The 15,608-nt window shown below is 41.9% G+C and overlaps 2 protein-coding genes across 2 annotated transcripts in view; both read left to right on the top strand.

The window, feature by feature from the left end:
* PRKAR2A (protein kinase cAMP-dependent type II regulatory subunit alpha) overlaps positions 1-7,135 on the top strand; it is a 62,602-nt gene extending 55,467 nt beyond the window's left edge. Inside the window, exons 7-11 of the mRNA XM_086618892.1 lie at positions 270-371; positions 2,197-2,271; positions 5,307-5,372; positions 6,079-6,217; positions 6,785-7,135. Coding sequence (XP_086475018.1) covers positions 270-371; positions 2,197-2,271; positions 5,307-5,372; positions 6,079-6,217; positions 6,785-6,918 — 516 coding nt within the window. The 3' untranslated portion in view covers positions 6,919-7,135. The remainder of the gene's footprint in view (positions 1-269; positions 372-2,196; positions 2,272-5,306; positions 5,373-6,078; positions 6,218-6,784) is intronic.
* Positions 7,136-13,179: 6,044 nt separating this feature from the next.
* On the top strand, positions 13,180-15,577 carry RPP14 (ribonuclease P/MRP subunit p14). Its single transcript, XM_086618985.1, has 5 exons — positions 13,180-13,265; positions 13,360-13,444; positions 14,157-14,233; positions 14,834-14,912; positions 15,521-15,577. Exons 1-5 carry the CDS (start codon positions 13,180-13,182, stop codon positions 15,575-15,577), a joined length of 384 nt encoding a protein of 127 aa, XP_086475111.1.
* Positions 15,578-15,608: the final 31 nt, after the last annotated feature.

Below are 15,608 nucleotides of genomic sequence, written 5' to 3'. Positions count from 1 at the left end.
CCGTACAACATAGACTAAAAATGGAATTCTTAAATGCTTATCTGAGAAGGACCGGGTCTTACAGCTGTCTGTTTTTCAACTTATTACTGCAACAAGTAGTGTCCTAAGAGCTGTTAGGATCACCATTGTGATGGATATGGTATCATTTTAACAGCTGGCTTCTCAAACCCAGTGTTTGTTGCAAATACTAGTTCAGGTTCGTCAGTTCTTTAAACAAGGAGCGTTTTAGTCAAGATGAATAATGTATTTCTCTGTGCTGTTTCTTGCAGGATCGAGTGACGTTCAGAAGAATTATATTGAAAAACAACGCAAAGAAGAGGAAGACGTATGAATCATTTATTGAGTCTGTGCCCCTTCTTAAATCCTTGGAGGTAAAGCCTCTCAGAGACATCTGCATCAAATTCTTGCGTTTGCATTAGCTCTGCAGTCAGTGTTTCTGCTACATCAGAGATCTGTGTAATTTTTGCTTAGAACAAAATTTTAAGAGCTGCTTTTGTATCGCATTTACTCTACAACTTAATTTGCATTGTTGAAGTTGTACACTGTTTTTTTATCTCCTTTGTTCACAGTGATTTGCTAATTTTTATCTCAGTCTGTATAAAGATTAAAAAAAAACCCCACAAAACACAAACCAAAAACATCTATAAATGTATCAGAGAACAGATATTAAAGTGAAAATTGGAACTCAGGGCTGTGGTTTTCTTTGAGGGTGATATGAAAGTAATGATACAATCGCTGGGATATTTGGCCTTTATTAGCCATGAGTGATTTCAAATTTGAGACAAAGATGTGGGCTGTAGTAGGTCTCGCTTTAACCTTAACCGATATTCAGAAGGTAAACTAAGCATAGGCTAAAGGGAAGCACTGCTACCTGGGAAGAAAATGACCAGACAGAGTGGGCAGATGTCATACTGATGTGTGTGGTGCGTGATTTTGGGAACAAGGTGTGAATTGTCACTTCTAAGCTATTGATTCAGCCTGTATCTTCAGAGGGCTTTTGGAGCCATCTCAAACTGCTTTGAAATTAGTATGTATCTGTCTTTGCCTTACACCATAACTTAGCTTTTCTTTGCTTTCTCATCATAAGAATATTTTTCAGCATTAATCTTTTAGTATTTGAGAAGACCTTTTCATCCCTTTGAGAGAAGATTACAAAATTGCCAAGTATCATTAGGTGTGAATAGCAACCTCTAATAGATATTATTTTGGATGTATGTTGGTAGCTGTGGAGGGGTAAATTGCACACCACCTTCTCCCTCAGTGCCTGGCTTAAACTAGTTCCATCAATGTGACTTTTTTTGAGCACAAAAATGACTCATAAATATTTAAAGATATAGAAAAATAACTCATTAGCATTAGGTGGCTTTTTGCATGACAACGCTGCAGTTGAATCATACGTGGATCAGAATTAAGTTTCTCAAACATGGGCTAGATTCAGGTGCATTTTTTGGAATGAGTGGATTGTAACTGAATCATCTGTTGAGATATTAATCTTAACTGTAGGATTTTTCTTCCTTTCTTAATATGTTTTTTTTTACAGTGCTCTGAACCAATGAAATTGTTTTGTTGTGTTCTAGAGATAAATTTAACTGTTCTTTCTCCCTTCCTGTTTGTGAAGACTCAGACATGTTTCATGACATGTCACATTAGTACCTCTTGCCCTTGCTGCTGGGCATCCTGTTGCAGTGCCTGCCCACAATTTAGAGCCGGTATCCTTTTCATATCCCCTTCCTCCCTCCACTTTAGGAATGCTTTGGGACAAAAACAACCCTCACATATTCAAGTATATGGTGATTAAAATATTTCGAAAATATGTTGCTCATGTTTCTTGTTGAAGTTTGTTCTTAGGAGGCTTATGACATTTTTCAGAGTGTTTTCTTCAAATTTCAACTAAATCTTGGAGGAAATGGTTTATTTATTTAAATTTGCTGTAACCAGCCAAATCAGTTACTTGTTAACTTTGGGGGTAAGAAAAGTGCATGGATGGGACACTAGACAGTTTTCTTTCCCTTTTGATTATGGTAGCCTTGAAAGCGGTGGTGTAGTACGACGACGTCATTGTAGGGGCTGTATTTTTCAGTACCCATGTACTGTGTGTTTGTGTGTCTAGTGAATGCCTCTTCATGCCAGGGCTACAAAGTTTGCAAGAGAGGTACTGCAATAGATGATTATTTTTATTTTTCCTCTTTGTTCTAGGCATCAGAGCGAATGAAGATAGTGGATGTTATAGGGGAGAAAGTGTATCAAGATGGGGAACGTATAATTTCTCAGGTACTTGAAGTCTAAATTTCTCTTTATTGTTCTCCTTTCTCTGCTTCTTTTTTTCCTGTTTGGAATTGATTTATAGAATCCTATTACTTGGACCAACTTGGCATCACTTAGTCTTTTAATATTTCCAATTTATTTAACCACTTCTTAAATTTTGAGGAATAGCTGGTATGTCTTTTGCTTCAAATTTATTCTATTACTTCAGCTTCTGGCTTTTTCTTCTCATCTGTTTGTTTTTTATAAATGGTCTTCGCAAGATTTCAAGAGGAGTATGCCTTAAGAAGCTGAAATTAAATGTCTGCCTATGCAATTTTCCATGACAGCCCTCAGCTAGACTTCTCACAAGCACCTATGACCAGATTAAACAAGTCACAAGCATGTAGTAAAGGCATTTCTATTTTCCACGTCTGGCTAAAGAACAAAACCAAACAATTCAACAAGAGTATGATTTGGATGAAACTAAATGAAGTTATTGGGAATGTTTTACTAGTTGGACCCAACTCGGTTAACTATTCTAAGAAACTATCAGGGTTAATTAAAACCACTGTTTTTCCTGATGCTCTTAAGAAGAGTGTTTCAATGGTGGAGTAGTCTAGCTTTAATCTACTGTCTTGGGTTGTTGGTATATGTTTTGTCTGCTGTAATAGATTGAGGCCAGAGTGGTGGAACATGAAGCTGGACAAACTTAAGCTAAAGCTGTGGGGTTTTTTTTGGCTGTGACACAAATAACTTTTTGGAACACTGTTACTGATGAAACACTAGAATTTTCCATCAAGTCTAGCTCCAGGGTGCTTTGTTTGTTGCACCCTAGCAGTGCTCTAGTTCAAGATAATGCAAGTTAATGCAAGAAAGTCCTTGGCTTACCTGAAATTGCAGGCTTTTGATGACAACCGTTGTCTTGTTTTATAAACAGACTATGACTCCTTGATAACATCTTGAATAATTATTCTTAATTACCTTGAATGTCAGATAACTCTGAATGCAGGAAACTTTTATTTTGCTGATAACCAAATACTGCCAAATTACTTCTCTCCAAAAATACTCTCAATTTTGTAAACTGAAAATGTTGCTTAAGACCCTGAGAAAACTGAACTCTTGGCAAAATCAAAGCTTATAAGTCAATCTCAAAACTGGGAACCCATGCAATCAGTGACCCAATTACGCAGTTGGTTTTAATCTTTTGTAATAACTGAATTAAGGACAAGGATGTAATTACCCTTAAAAGGAGGATTAATAGTCTGAATAGGTCTGGGTGATGCTAATACATGGCTAAAGATGATGAAATTTTATGCTCGGAAAAGATGTGATACCTCTTACATTATAGCAGTTGCATCAGTGCCATGAACCTCTTTTCTCTCATGGTTAATTTTACATTTTCATTATCTTTCTGGAGTTTGACCCTTCATTTAAGGGCAGGATGCTTTAAAGCTCTTGAAGATTGTTAGTGCCTGCTGCTGTTACGAGGATGTCTTCCACTCAATGTGTTTTCTTTCTTTTAATAAAAATAAGTACTCTCTCGGTAGTTACTCTTTTAGAAGCGTGCTGCGTCTGTTAGTTCATGTTGTGATAGATGGCAACAGTGAAAGAAAAGTTTCGTGCTGGATGGTGTATGACCATCCCCAGGAAGCTTAGCTAAGGACCTAATTTCTTCTGTAATTCTGCGTTTAAATCTCATATCATCTTCTCCCATGTTTCATACTCAAATCGTAATCATCTCCATCCTTCCCACCACATTCATAGTCTCCTTGCCCACTTGATTTCTCTCTCTGCTCACATTGTTTCACAGGTTTTTTTGCTAAGTTGCTCCCATTCCCTTATCAGTTTCTTATTCAGCCTCTGTCTCCATGAAGCCTTAAAGCCCTTTGCTTCTGATTCATAGCAGGAGACGTGCCAGTTCTCCACTCTTGACTTCCAGTCCTGTAGAGAGGGAAAGTCTTCTCTGTCACAGCTAAAACTTTCAAAATACTATGTCCTGGCAAAGCTCTCGAGAGCAGATGTAAACTATCTGTTGAAGATCTGCAACTTGATGTGATTTAGTTAGACGTGAAAAACATTTTCCCAGAAATTCTCACAGAATCACAGAATGGTTCAGGTTAGAAGAGATCTCTGGAGGCTGTCTTGTCCAACCCTTCTGCTCAAGCAGGGTCACCTAGAGCCAGTTGCCCAGGACCATGTTCAGATGGCTTTTGAATCTCCCAAAGGATGAGGACTTCAGAACCTCTCTGGGCAACCTGTTCCAGTGTGTGGTCACCCTCATGTGACTTTTTCATAGAAACAACTGCATTTGAATAACCCTTTTTTTTTTTTATTTCACATTCAGGTATTCAACACCACCTTGTGATATCTTTCTGGAACTTGATATAAAATGGCTCTCCATTTTTATTTTCTTCCACTTGCCCTATGTGACTTATTTTCCTTTAATGGCACGATACTATTGAATGCTTTATTCCTTACCATTCTCACTATCTTTGCTTAGCCGTTGCATCGTTACTCATGTAGATGGCTTGCATTGTGGACTTGCTTTTTTGTAAACTATCCTCCTCTTACTTTCTATGTTCGTGCTCCTCAAATACAGCTATTCTGGGGTTCTGCTGATCTCCCACTATTTTACCCTGGATTGACTGAGCTCATATTTAGTTTAGTGGATCCTTCTTCATGTAGAAATGCGGTCACTAAATTGATGTTTTATTAAAACTTGCTTCTGGAAATTCTAGACCCTGCTTAGTTTCACTATTGGATGCTTCCATCAGGATCAGAAGATTTGTACTTAAGTGATTTTGCTCTATATCGTCAATTTCCTTTGCTTTTTCCTTTCCACCTGCCCTCTCACTGAATGATCTGTACTAATAGTTCCTTCCCCTGTGGGTTCCCTTGGTATATTACCTAACCAGTCACCTTTTAATGTTAAGAATTTGAGTGTTTGTCAATTCTAGCAGATTTCTGCACAAGGCCTAGTTCAGAGCGAATGATTTAATACCATTTATACATACTTTTATAGTAAACTAAAAAAATAATTTTTTACCTTTTCCTCTCTGCAGGGCGATAAAGCAGATTGTTTTTACATTGTAGAATCTGGTGAAGTAAAAATCTTGATTAAAAGCAAGGTGAGTTTAAATTGAGTGATTAGGCTTTAGGTCAACCCGTGATTTGATCGATTAATACAAGTGGTGTGAAAAAGCCTACCCTGACTTTAAGATACTATTTTATTTTATATATATATATATATATATATATATATACACAGCTTATATCGCTTGTTAGATGTAGGTTGTAAATCCCCATACCTGTTTTGAAGTGGCCAGAAGTCACTTTAGTAAAGTTGTAAAGTCTTTTGCTTGTGTCTGTTCCTCTGCAAACTAACCTGATACACTTTCCCTGACCTTAAGGGTGGAGATGAAACTTTCCTTCTAGGAGTATAGGCAACTGCAACTCACAAAACCTGGGGTCTATTATCTCCAGTGACATACTACACATTGGCATTTGAACAGATCTCAGAACAGCTGAAGCAGCCTTAGGAAACAACGTGTTGTGCATGATAAAAGCTGTGTAAGGCTAATGTAATAGCAGTTCCCAAAGCTGTAACAGTAAATATCTGCCAATCTCAAAACTTGTGTGCTGGCGTAGGCTTTTCTTATCAAACTTCTAATTGAACGTGCTGTTAAGGTGTTCTACTAGTACAGAGCATGACTTGGGACTTGCTAGTTTAAAAGCCCTATGAGCTGTTGCACATCTGTGAGATATCTGGGATTAACTGCAGCCTCGTGCAAAGACAGAACTTTATGCAAATAATTAATGTGTATTGTCTAACAGACTATGACGAGTAAAGAAGCTAATCAAGAAGTGGAGATTGCGCGGTGTTGCAGCGGGCAGTATTTTGGAGAGCTTGCACTTGTTACCAACAAACCCAGAGCAGCCTCTGCCTATGCTGTTGGAGTGGTCAAGTGTTTAGGTAAGCAGATATTCCGTGTTCCTAGTTACCGTTTTCTGGTCTTGGCTTGTTTTGTGGACCATGCCTGAGTGTGGACCATGCCTGAGTGAGCAGCTAGTCAAAACCTAGCAGCCTTTTGGTACCTGGCGGTCAGACACAAGAAGCTGGGAGCATGGGCTGGAGCGGATGTCCACTCTGAAGTTTGAGAAGCTCCACTGCTTCCTTACAGCAGATTCTGTTTTTTCTGCTTGTGTGGCCTATACTCTTTGAGGGGGTGAGTAGCATCAGCTTCTTGACTACATCTTGTTTGTCACATACAGCTTTCAGGTGATCTTTCAATGCCAGTGTGGTGTGTACTTGGCTCTTGTATTTATCCTTGAGGTCAGGTGTGTATTTTGTTATTCTTGTTTCTCCAAATAATAGTACAGAGGGAAATCAGAAATATGATTTCTGTTTCTGTGGCTTCTGTTGAAGCCTCAAACCTGAATGGGTTGGACTGGAGATCTGTGTTCTGAGTTCAAAAAAATAGATTAGCGTTTGGCATCCTTTTTGACAAACGATCTTGTTTTCACTTCTGTTCCTTTGCAGTCATGGATGTGCAAGCGTTTGAGAGGTTGCTTGGACCCTGCATGGACATTATGAAGAGGAATATAACGCATTATGAGGAGCAGCTGGTGGCAATGTTTGGCTCTAGCATGGACCTGTTGGATCCAGGGAATTAGGCACAGGGTACCTCAGTGCCTTCTTAGTTCAAGACACAGAAAAGCCTCCTATCAGCAACACAACTCACAAGGAAAACGGACACTACAGAACAGTTACTGCTGCTGTCTTCTTGGGCATTTTAGAAACCATAAACAAGTCTCAGCACAGATGGATTGCTCACTCCCTGCCTCCACTTTGCTGCTGATACTTCATTATTAGACCTAGATTAAAGATGATTCTAACCCTATGTTCACTTACTTGGTTCAGAATGGCATCTGTCCAACAGTTCAAGTGCCTGATATGAAACCCAAAGTGTGCAAGATATAGAAGCCTCCTTCCTTCTGGTGTTATCTTTGGGATAAATTTTCAGATCAGATTCTGTAGTGGGAGGCTGTCTGTTCTGCAGAGGCAACCTGTGGAATACGAGCCTTTTATGGGCTTACTACCTTCATCTGATGCTTTCCTTACACAATGTCAAATTTGCTTTTAATTGTAGCGTCTGGGCTTGAAGTTAAAATATCAGTGGAGCCAATTAATAAGGTGGCACCAAAGTTTTCTTCCACTTGCTGAAAGCAGCAGGTACTATAGTTCTTTAAACCAAGTAAACCCAAGCTGGGGACATGGGAGAGTTTGCTCAGCAACAAAATGCAGAGAACGAAGCATTACTATATTTTAAGTGTTTTCTGAGCAGCAAAGAAAATTGGTTTATTCTATGCTGCCCAAAAAAGTGCAGTGGTTCAGATCAAATGGCCTGAAGGTGTCATAATTGTCATCTCTCCAAATTTGCTCCTTGTTCCTGACACTGAGTACATTTTATTGTGGTGAGATCACAATATATGACCTTCTCTTGCTTACAGAGATCCGTTATACTGCTAGATTTCCCAGGGCACTGTTGTCGACTGGGTCAGTTTTAAAGCTTTTTAAGGAGGTGAATGTTTTGTAATTTAAATGAAGACTACTTCTGTACTTGTTTACAGGAGCTCCCCCTAGTCCTAACATTTCACAGTATTCTAACTTCATTAGACACTTGGATGCTTCCAAATACCCTGTTGATTTGCTAAACTTTTCAAAAGTTGGCAGCATTTGACTTTGTAAAGCAAATGTCTTTGCTAACTATGCAGTTGGTGTGTTTGAGGAGTCTTTTTGGTTTAGGTGGTAACTAAGCTAATGATGTTTATCTAAAAATACCTGTTAAATTTGCAGCATTTATTAGGTAGATTCTATTTCTATAGCTTTAATGACCTTAATTGGCATACTGCTGAGGTTTTATCAGAGTATTATCTAAATAAGAATCAGACCATAAGAAGGACATTTTTATGGTGTACAAACAGAATATTTATATTAAAATATTGAATTTGTAGGTAATAAATCTAGTGACCCTTTGAACTTGCATTCTTCTGCAGCTCACGCAAAACTTGTGTTTTATGGGGTTATAAAATTTTAATTGTGGATGCTAGCGTAACAGAAGCTGCTCTTTTTATTCATGGCCACGTAAACAAGAATAGAAGGATGCTAATGTTGAATCCTGCTTCCAGTTATCACAGCGGACATTTCTCTAAGGCATGAGATGCTTAGCTGCAACTCTAAGTTGATTTCTGGACAATTTTTTTCCTTAAATGGATGAGGTCCTCCCAGTTCCTGCAATATGAGTAAGATGGAAACTTGGTAAGTTTGAATGGCTGTTGTCCAGTTGCTGTAATTGGAGTCATATTTTTATATAATGCAAATGATTTGTAATGGACACCGCTGAACTAGGTGTTTCCATATTATTAAAGTCCTGGTTTTGATGTCTAGTGGCTGTTCTAACTGCATGTATTTTAGAACAGTGAATTTCCCTTGCTTTACGGGGCTGTTTTTTTCTTGTAAATTACAGCCAAAAAAGCAGCAGGTATTTCGTTCATGCTTCCAAGATTTAACACCAAAGACAAAATCATTCTTTTGATTACAGAATTTAAAAAAAAACACTACCAAAAAAACCCAAACAAAAAACCCCACCACAACAACAACAAAAAAACAACCAAAACCAAACCAACAAACAACAAAAACCAAGCACACACTCATCAGGTCCTTGCACTGATAGCAGATAAAACTTTAAGATACTTTGGGCTCTAAGACAAAAGTCTTTTTGAAGCCAGCTCATGACTGTCCTGCAAACCAGACATAAACTGGTCTCTAAAACAGTAGGAGTTTCTGTGCTGCCTAAACTGTCATGTGAGCTAAAAAGAAACTTGCTGTGAATAATCATCAGCTGGCCCTTGTTGCTCCCAGGCAGAATATCTTCTCCTTTATCCAGAGGAGCCTGGCAGGTTGGGCTGCCTTACAGATGGATTCTGGTTCTTACAGCCTTTGGTTCTCAGTAGGACAGGATTGTATACCTCAGCATATGCAAACATTGGCAATTGTTCTGAAGCTTAACCAAAAACACAGGCAAAGCTGATGTTAGATTCTTAAGGTAATTCTGCCTGGAAGGGAGGATTTGATGGCTTCTAGAAGTCAAAGGAAAGGACGAGAACATAAAGTCAAAAGATGGGGATTCCATGTGAGCGAGAAGTTTTGAAGCTTTACCTTTCTCTAGACTCCCCGAAGCAAAGGCATACTGGGCAATGCCATCCTGCATCCAGGATCCATGTGACATCACTGTGGTGTAAAGAAGCAACCTGACCTTGAGCTGAAAGAGAATGAGCCTGTAAGAAGGCTTGTCCATTTAAAAGCTGTAATTTGCAGTGTGCCTGATTAGTTTGGTCTGGTTTAACCAACCTTTCTATACAATTTTGGAGCATGAAGATAGTGAGAGAAGCTTGTAGTAAGAATACTCACCATTGCCAGGTATCTGGTTAGAGCACCAGCAATGAGCGAAGTTGGAAAGCGTGTGAGTGACGATACTAAGACCAGGGAGTGAGGTGGGGCACCTCTTTGTAAAGGTGTGCCCACATCACTGTATCTCAACTCATTCCTTTTCACTCTGACTCTGCATCGCAATTGTCGTGGAGAACGAGGCCGGGTTTTTTGTTCATACTGCTCAGTGTTCAGTAAATCTGCTGTGGAGTCCCTGAAATTGGCAGTAGAGAGAGATCTAGTTTTTAATAAAAGAACTCAGCAGCAAAGTGGGCAAAGAGGATAGTGTCTTCGAGACTTAGAGGAAAAAGTCTCTCGTTCGTGATTCTGTGCTTGTGATTGTTGTGAAGTCAGTGAGAGGAGCTGTCAGTGGTCAAATATCCTGGCATATGGTATTTCTGTTTAATGTCACAGCACAGGTTTCACAATGTAAAAGAACAAAAAAGGGAAAAAGTGCTCTCTTTTCAGAAGCAAAAGTGCAAAACTTAGAACTTTATAACAAAACTTTGAAAACAAAGTGCAATTTTGCACAGAGGGCAAAAAACGAACCCCCTTTGAATGTCGCTTCCATTCTTTCTTTTCCGTTGGCTGAAAGTGGACTCTTGTTCTTGACATGTATTTGTAAACTAGTCTTGCCAAAATACAAACACTTTGGGGTTTTTTTCACTCCAGGTAATTTTTGTTGTTACAGTTATTGCTGATTATTTTTACTTTTCTCAAACCATGTATTTTATTTCAAGAGGCCTTCCTTGTGGATTTCCTCCTGACAGTCTGCAGCACTGCACTGCTATCTGAAGATGCAAGAGAAAGTCACTAACCTCATAGGAGAACGCTCAACTCCACTTAGCTGGCTGGAGCTAATAATGCGCTACTAATTTTCCTCTGCTCTGTGGGGCAGGAGGGGAATTAAATTCTGCATAAAGTTGCTACCTCAAGGCTCCAAGTGCTTTTAAAGGTCTTTCACTTGGGAGAATTTCGTAAGACAGTTCTTAAAATTGGTCTGTTCTTTTGAGTTCAATGGTTTTTTAATCGATTCATTGAGGGACCCGTATTTTAACTCACTTTACATTTAGTACTTGATTCTCAAAGGATGAACAGCTGCGAGGTTTGATTCTTGCACTATAGCGTTGAACGTGAAAGAAAAATACTTGCCATATGAACATGTGGTTTTAACAAGTTAAACCACTCTGGGGTTCAGCTTCACTGTTGGTTAATAAAAAACTGACATGTTGTGTCCAGCCTTCCTGTGCAATCCTGTGTGTGCTCTTTATTGACTTACTGCAGCTGACACAACCCTCCCAGTGCTTACATCAGGAGTGGACTTTGCAGCAGCCCACGAGATTTGCTCGGAGTGCCTGAGTTACTGTTGCTTGTGTTATCAAAGCCTTATGGAGAACAGCACTCGCCCTCTTGCAATAACCAAAAGAGATTTATACCTTACCCGACCACCAAGTTTTGCTGTTTGGTGATAAAATTTTAATAATATCTTAAAAATAATTCCAGTTTCTGTAGATATTATTGCTCCCAATAAAACTGGCTGCTCTGTTATGTCTGCCAAATTATCGTATAACTGATTTATTGTTCGAGCACTGTGCTAACTGGTTCTTGGTTCCTAGGAGAAACATTATATTCCTGAAGGTCTCTTGCTGGCCTGCACTTACAGCTACCGAATTCTATGTGGCAAGCTGCCTTTTTTTTTTAACCTAACTAACAATTCGAAAAGAAAAGTACTTTGGTACATGTGAAATAGCCTGTTCAAATACTCAGTATTTGCTTTTGCTGATCTAAACACTTTGTATTTTATGTGCAGTTTTTAAATTAGTCTGGGAGAATAGTTCAGAGGGATTGTGGTACTAATGAGAGAGCCTCTGCCAGAATATAGTACTTCAGCTTTGGGCACTTTAACTCAAGGAAGATGTTGACACCTGAAAGGGCCAGAGGGCAGCAGCATGATAAACAAATATCTAGAAAATGTTACATTTTACAGAAGGAAAAACTGGATTTTTTTTTTCCTATGGAAAGAAGGACTGAGGGAATGGGGGCAGGGAATATTCAAACGTGAAAGATTTCAAAAAGGAGGAAGGATCCCATCGTGATTAGGACAGCCCTATTACTATGGGGCATAAGCTACAGCAGGGAAGCTGTTGATGAAGCATTGAAAAGATCTGTCTGGAAGACAGAACAGACTGCTTAGGGGAGTGTGAAATCTTCCAGCGCTAGTTGTGTGGTGTGGTTTTTTTTTTTTTTTTTGAACACTTGTAAACTAGGTCTGTTGAGCATGTACAATATCTACCTGAGGCAGGAGAGGATTAGCTAACCTCTTGGAGAGGCAAAATACCCTGACACAAATACGCTGTCTCCCGGCTTTGTGCAGCATCAGCAGTAGGAAGATGAGAACGGATCAGTGCCTGTAAAAGAGAGGGAGATGTGCCCTTTTTAGCCGGACACTGTCAGGGTTCTAGGGTTCAGGTCCAAAGCTTGCCAAACACCAGGGACAGAGGAGGCTGGGCTCCCCATGGGACAGAGAGAAGACCCCACATCCAAACAGAGAAAACATATTGACTGCTGAAGTTCCTTTGCACAGACCGAGCAGCTTGATGGCAAACACAGATGGTGTCTTGTGAGCTGGGCCCTAACACAGGTGCACCAGATGGTTGTGAGGCTACTGTTGGGGTGGGTATTAATTCCTGGATAAACCCTTTTTTAAAAGAAGATTCTGTAAAGTTGTTATGAAATGTCATCCTCAGCATCATTTTGGCAGAGCAAAGATACCTCCATCCTTTCTGCTGTTTCTCCCTGAAGGATGTATTTCACGCCAATCTTCAGATCAGCTACACGGATTCGTGCTGGTACTAAAATTGTGTTACCTCCTCAGCCTGGGGCTGACCAGTGGGATGCAAAGACGCTGCCAACCTCCTCCTACGTGCTTTTCAAATCTGTTCCAGCGGTGCGTACTGCAACAGAGAGGCCAGGATAACACGATGGCGCAGCGCTCCGGTGCCAGACAACGCGCTCCACCGGGAACCGCACCGGCACCAACATCGTTTGTTTAAAGGGGAAGCCCAGGCGTGCCTCCGCCAGCCCCTCTCCAACAGCATGTTCATTGTGCAGCCTGCAATATTTGCCTTTCTGAAGCTGAAAGCCACCGTGCAGCACTCGGAAACGCCACCTGCTCCCGCGGCTTCCCCGGGATCAATTTCACACCGAAGGACTGCTGGTTGCCTTCCTCAGCCTGAAACGGCCGAGCTCCGGTTTCCCCGCGGCCGGTGTCGGGGCTCTGGGCGCAGGTGCGGCGCGGCGGCACCGAGCACCGGCCCGCAGCCGCGCTGACCGAGCCCCGCCGCCGCCGGGGCGGAGCGCGGGAAGCTGACCCCGCGGGGCCGCCGTAGAAGGCCGGGCGGCTCCGCGCCGTGATTGGCTCGGCGGCGGCGCGCGGCCGGGCGGGCATGGCGCGAGCGGAGCCGCCGACCGCCGCCTTCGAGCGGCGGGTGGTGCGGAGCGGCGCGGAGCACCAGTACCTGCGCGTCCGCCTGTGAGTGAGTGCGGTGCGGCCCCCTCCCGCCCGGAGCCCCCGCCGCGGGGAGCCCCGCGCAGCCCGCCCTGCCCTCTGCTCTGCTTCCCCGCAGGGAGCTGCCGGACGGCGCGGCCCGGCCGAGCGTGGCGCAGTTCAAGCAGCTGGTGGTGTCGGCGCTGAGGGAGCTGCACGGAGAGGTGGGCCGGGGCCCGGCGCCTGCCTTCCCGCGGCCGGCGGCCTCGGGCTGCGCACCGGAGAGCCTCGCGGGAGTGGCCGGGGCGCCCCTGGCTGCCGCGGCCGGTTTCTGTCGGCGCTGCCCCCGACTTCGGCCCGTCTGACCGCGTCTGAGCCGGAGGGGGGAGCGGTCGAGCCGGCGGCGGGCTGGAGACGGGATAAGCGTCTCCGGTTGGCCTCTTCCTTCACCTGTTTCCTGCTGTCCGGCCCGTATTGTAACCTGCTCCTCATGAAGCCGGGGTCGTACGTGTTGTCTTGGCGTCTGTAGTAAAGTGGCTCCAGCGTATCTGGGTTTTAGGATCTGGGGTATTGATGCTTCTGCTGCAGTGAGGCTTCAAAAGGAGAACTATAGGAAGGGAACGGCTTCTTGGATGGGGAAGTCCACAGTACTGTTCTTGCTCTGTTTACGGTGTTCCTGGGTGACTTTAAGCAAGTCACATCACTGCTGGGTCCCTGTCTATCCAGCCGTAATGTGGAAGTAAAAGTGGCTTCTGTCTAAGTAGCTCTGAGAGGAAGGGTGCTGTATAAAAACTAGGGTGGTGTAGCTAAAACACTCGTGAGATTTTAGTGTAGATATAACACCTTTAACGATGTCATGTGCTGGCAGTGAATTTACTTGCTTATAAACCACTATAAGAACATGGGATGGTACTTATTTAATATATTTTTTCATAGGTTGGAGCAGCTTTGCCTGTTGATGTCTTAATATATGAGGAAAAAACTCTGTCTGCCATATTAAGAGTTGTTAGCAGGTAAGGTGCAGTAGGTGTGCACTTCAGAGATTGCCACGAAAATATTTCTCATAAGAAAACAGAACTCTTAAACTAAGAATGATCTTTTAAGAATTAACCCTAACTTTTAAGATTAAGCTTAACTTGAAGAAACTAAAAATTCCCTAATATTTGGTAACCTACATCCATTGGTACGTTATTCCTGCTTTAAAAAAGAATAGTCTGGCAGGACCATTGAAATATATGGCTTTCAATCTCTTTCTGTAGTCCAGATGAGAATGGTTACCAGATTCCATGATTACCAGTGAAGACAACTGGAGGTGATTTAGGGGAAGAAGAAACGTAAAAGGCACAGAAAGCACAAGAACAGGGCCGATAAAGTGAACTTGAAGAGGTTACAGTACGTATCTCTGTTTATCAGGGACAAGAGACTGTAGTCATTGCAACAACCCTCCAGGGCACAGTGTTGCTACTAGAACCCATTGATGAAAATACCCACTGTTAAACTCCGTTAAGGATTCATTACTCTTTATGTAACGTGCTTTTATTTAAGATACTTACCCTGAAAAAAACCTGCAAAACCCAAATTTTATTCATATATTTCATTTTCTTTTTACCTAGTGGCCTTGTCAAGCTGTGGAGTGCTCTAACATTGCTGGGCTTCTACCAGAACAGGAGGTGTGCCTTTCGAGTGCTGCAGGTAAGGCCTCACGGGGGCTGGATGGCTTCCCCAAAATGTCAGTGCTCACTGTGAGGTTCTCTGGCTAGCAGAGCACACTGCCTCCTCGTAGGAAAGTCAGCCTAGATGCAAAACCGTCTTGATTTGGGAGTGAAATGCTTTCCAGTACAGGTGCGCAGGCCTGTGTTTAAGTAATTCTCATCTTACAATGAATCTTGTAGAATGTGGCAGTAGTTTCATTCCAATGAGAAGTCCTGATCTCATTAATACCTCTGCGAGAAAATAATTTCTGGAGAGTTTTGTTCACTTTTCATTTTCGCTGCCCCATTTCTTCCCTTTCTAATAGTCGCTGTCAACTGACCTTATTTAAAAATGCATGCATGAACATGCACTTCCAGAGCCTGTTTTTTCCTGAGGATGCTGCTTAATAAATAAGATGCAAGAATCCTTTGTCTCCAAAGCAACGGCTAAACAAAAATCTGCTCAGGCATAGCTCTAAGTTTTTTTAATCTTTTCTGTAAAAGAGAAATTTCACTATTTCCAACTTTGAGTGCATTTGATGGTGTTTTGGGGTTTTTTTAAATGCTTTAGTTTGTTTCTTGCTTTGTTTTTGTTTCCCCTCAAACTAGACATCTCCGTTTCTTCTTGCATTATGTGGGAATAGTAGAGAACTAATCTTGGACTGAATGCAGTTGCGGGTTTGGCTGTACGAAGCAA

The sequence above is a fragment of the Tauraco erythrolophus genome, chromosome 12 (assembly GCF_009769465.1).
Source record: "Tauraco erythrolophus isolate bTauEry1 chromosome 12, bTauEry1.pri, whole genome shotgun sequence".
NCBI classification, from domain to species: Eukaryota; Metazoa; Chordata; class Aves; order Musophagiformes; family Musophagidae; genus Tauraco; species Tauraco erythrolophus.
The sequence above is the reverse complement of the archived record's forward strand: the minus strand, read 5'-3'. Positions and strand labels throughout refer to the sequence as shown.

What these genes read in the sequence shown, in the direction of transcription:
- RPP14 (XM_086618985.1), top strand. Translation starts at nt 13,180, where the DNA reads ATGGCGCGAGCGGAGCCGCCGACCGCCGCCTTCGAGCGGCGGGTGGTG. An exon ending in ATATTAAGAGTTGTTAGCAG is followed by an intron (nt 14,234 to 14,833) that starts GTAAGGTGCAGT and finishes CTTTTTACCTAG; the next exon opens with TGGCCTTGTCAAGCTGTGGA. An exon ending in GTGCCTTTCGAGTGCTGCAG is followed by an intron (nt 14,913 to 15,520) that starts GTAAGGCCTCAC and finishes CCCTCAAACTAG; the next exon opens with ACATCTCCGTTTCTTCTTGC.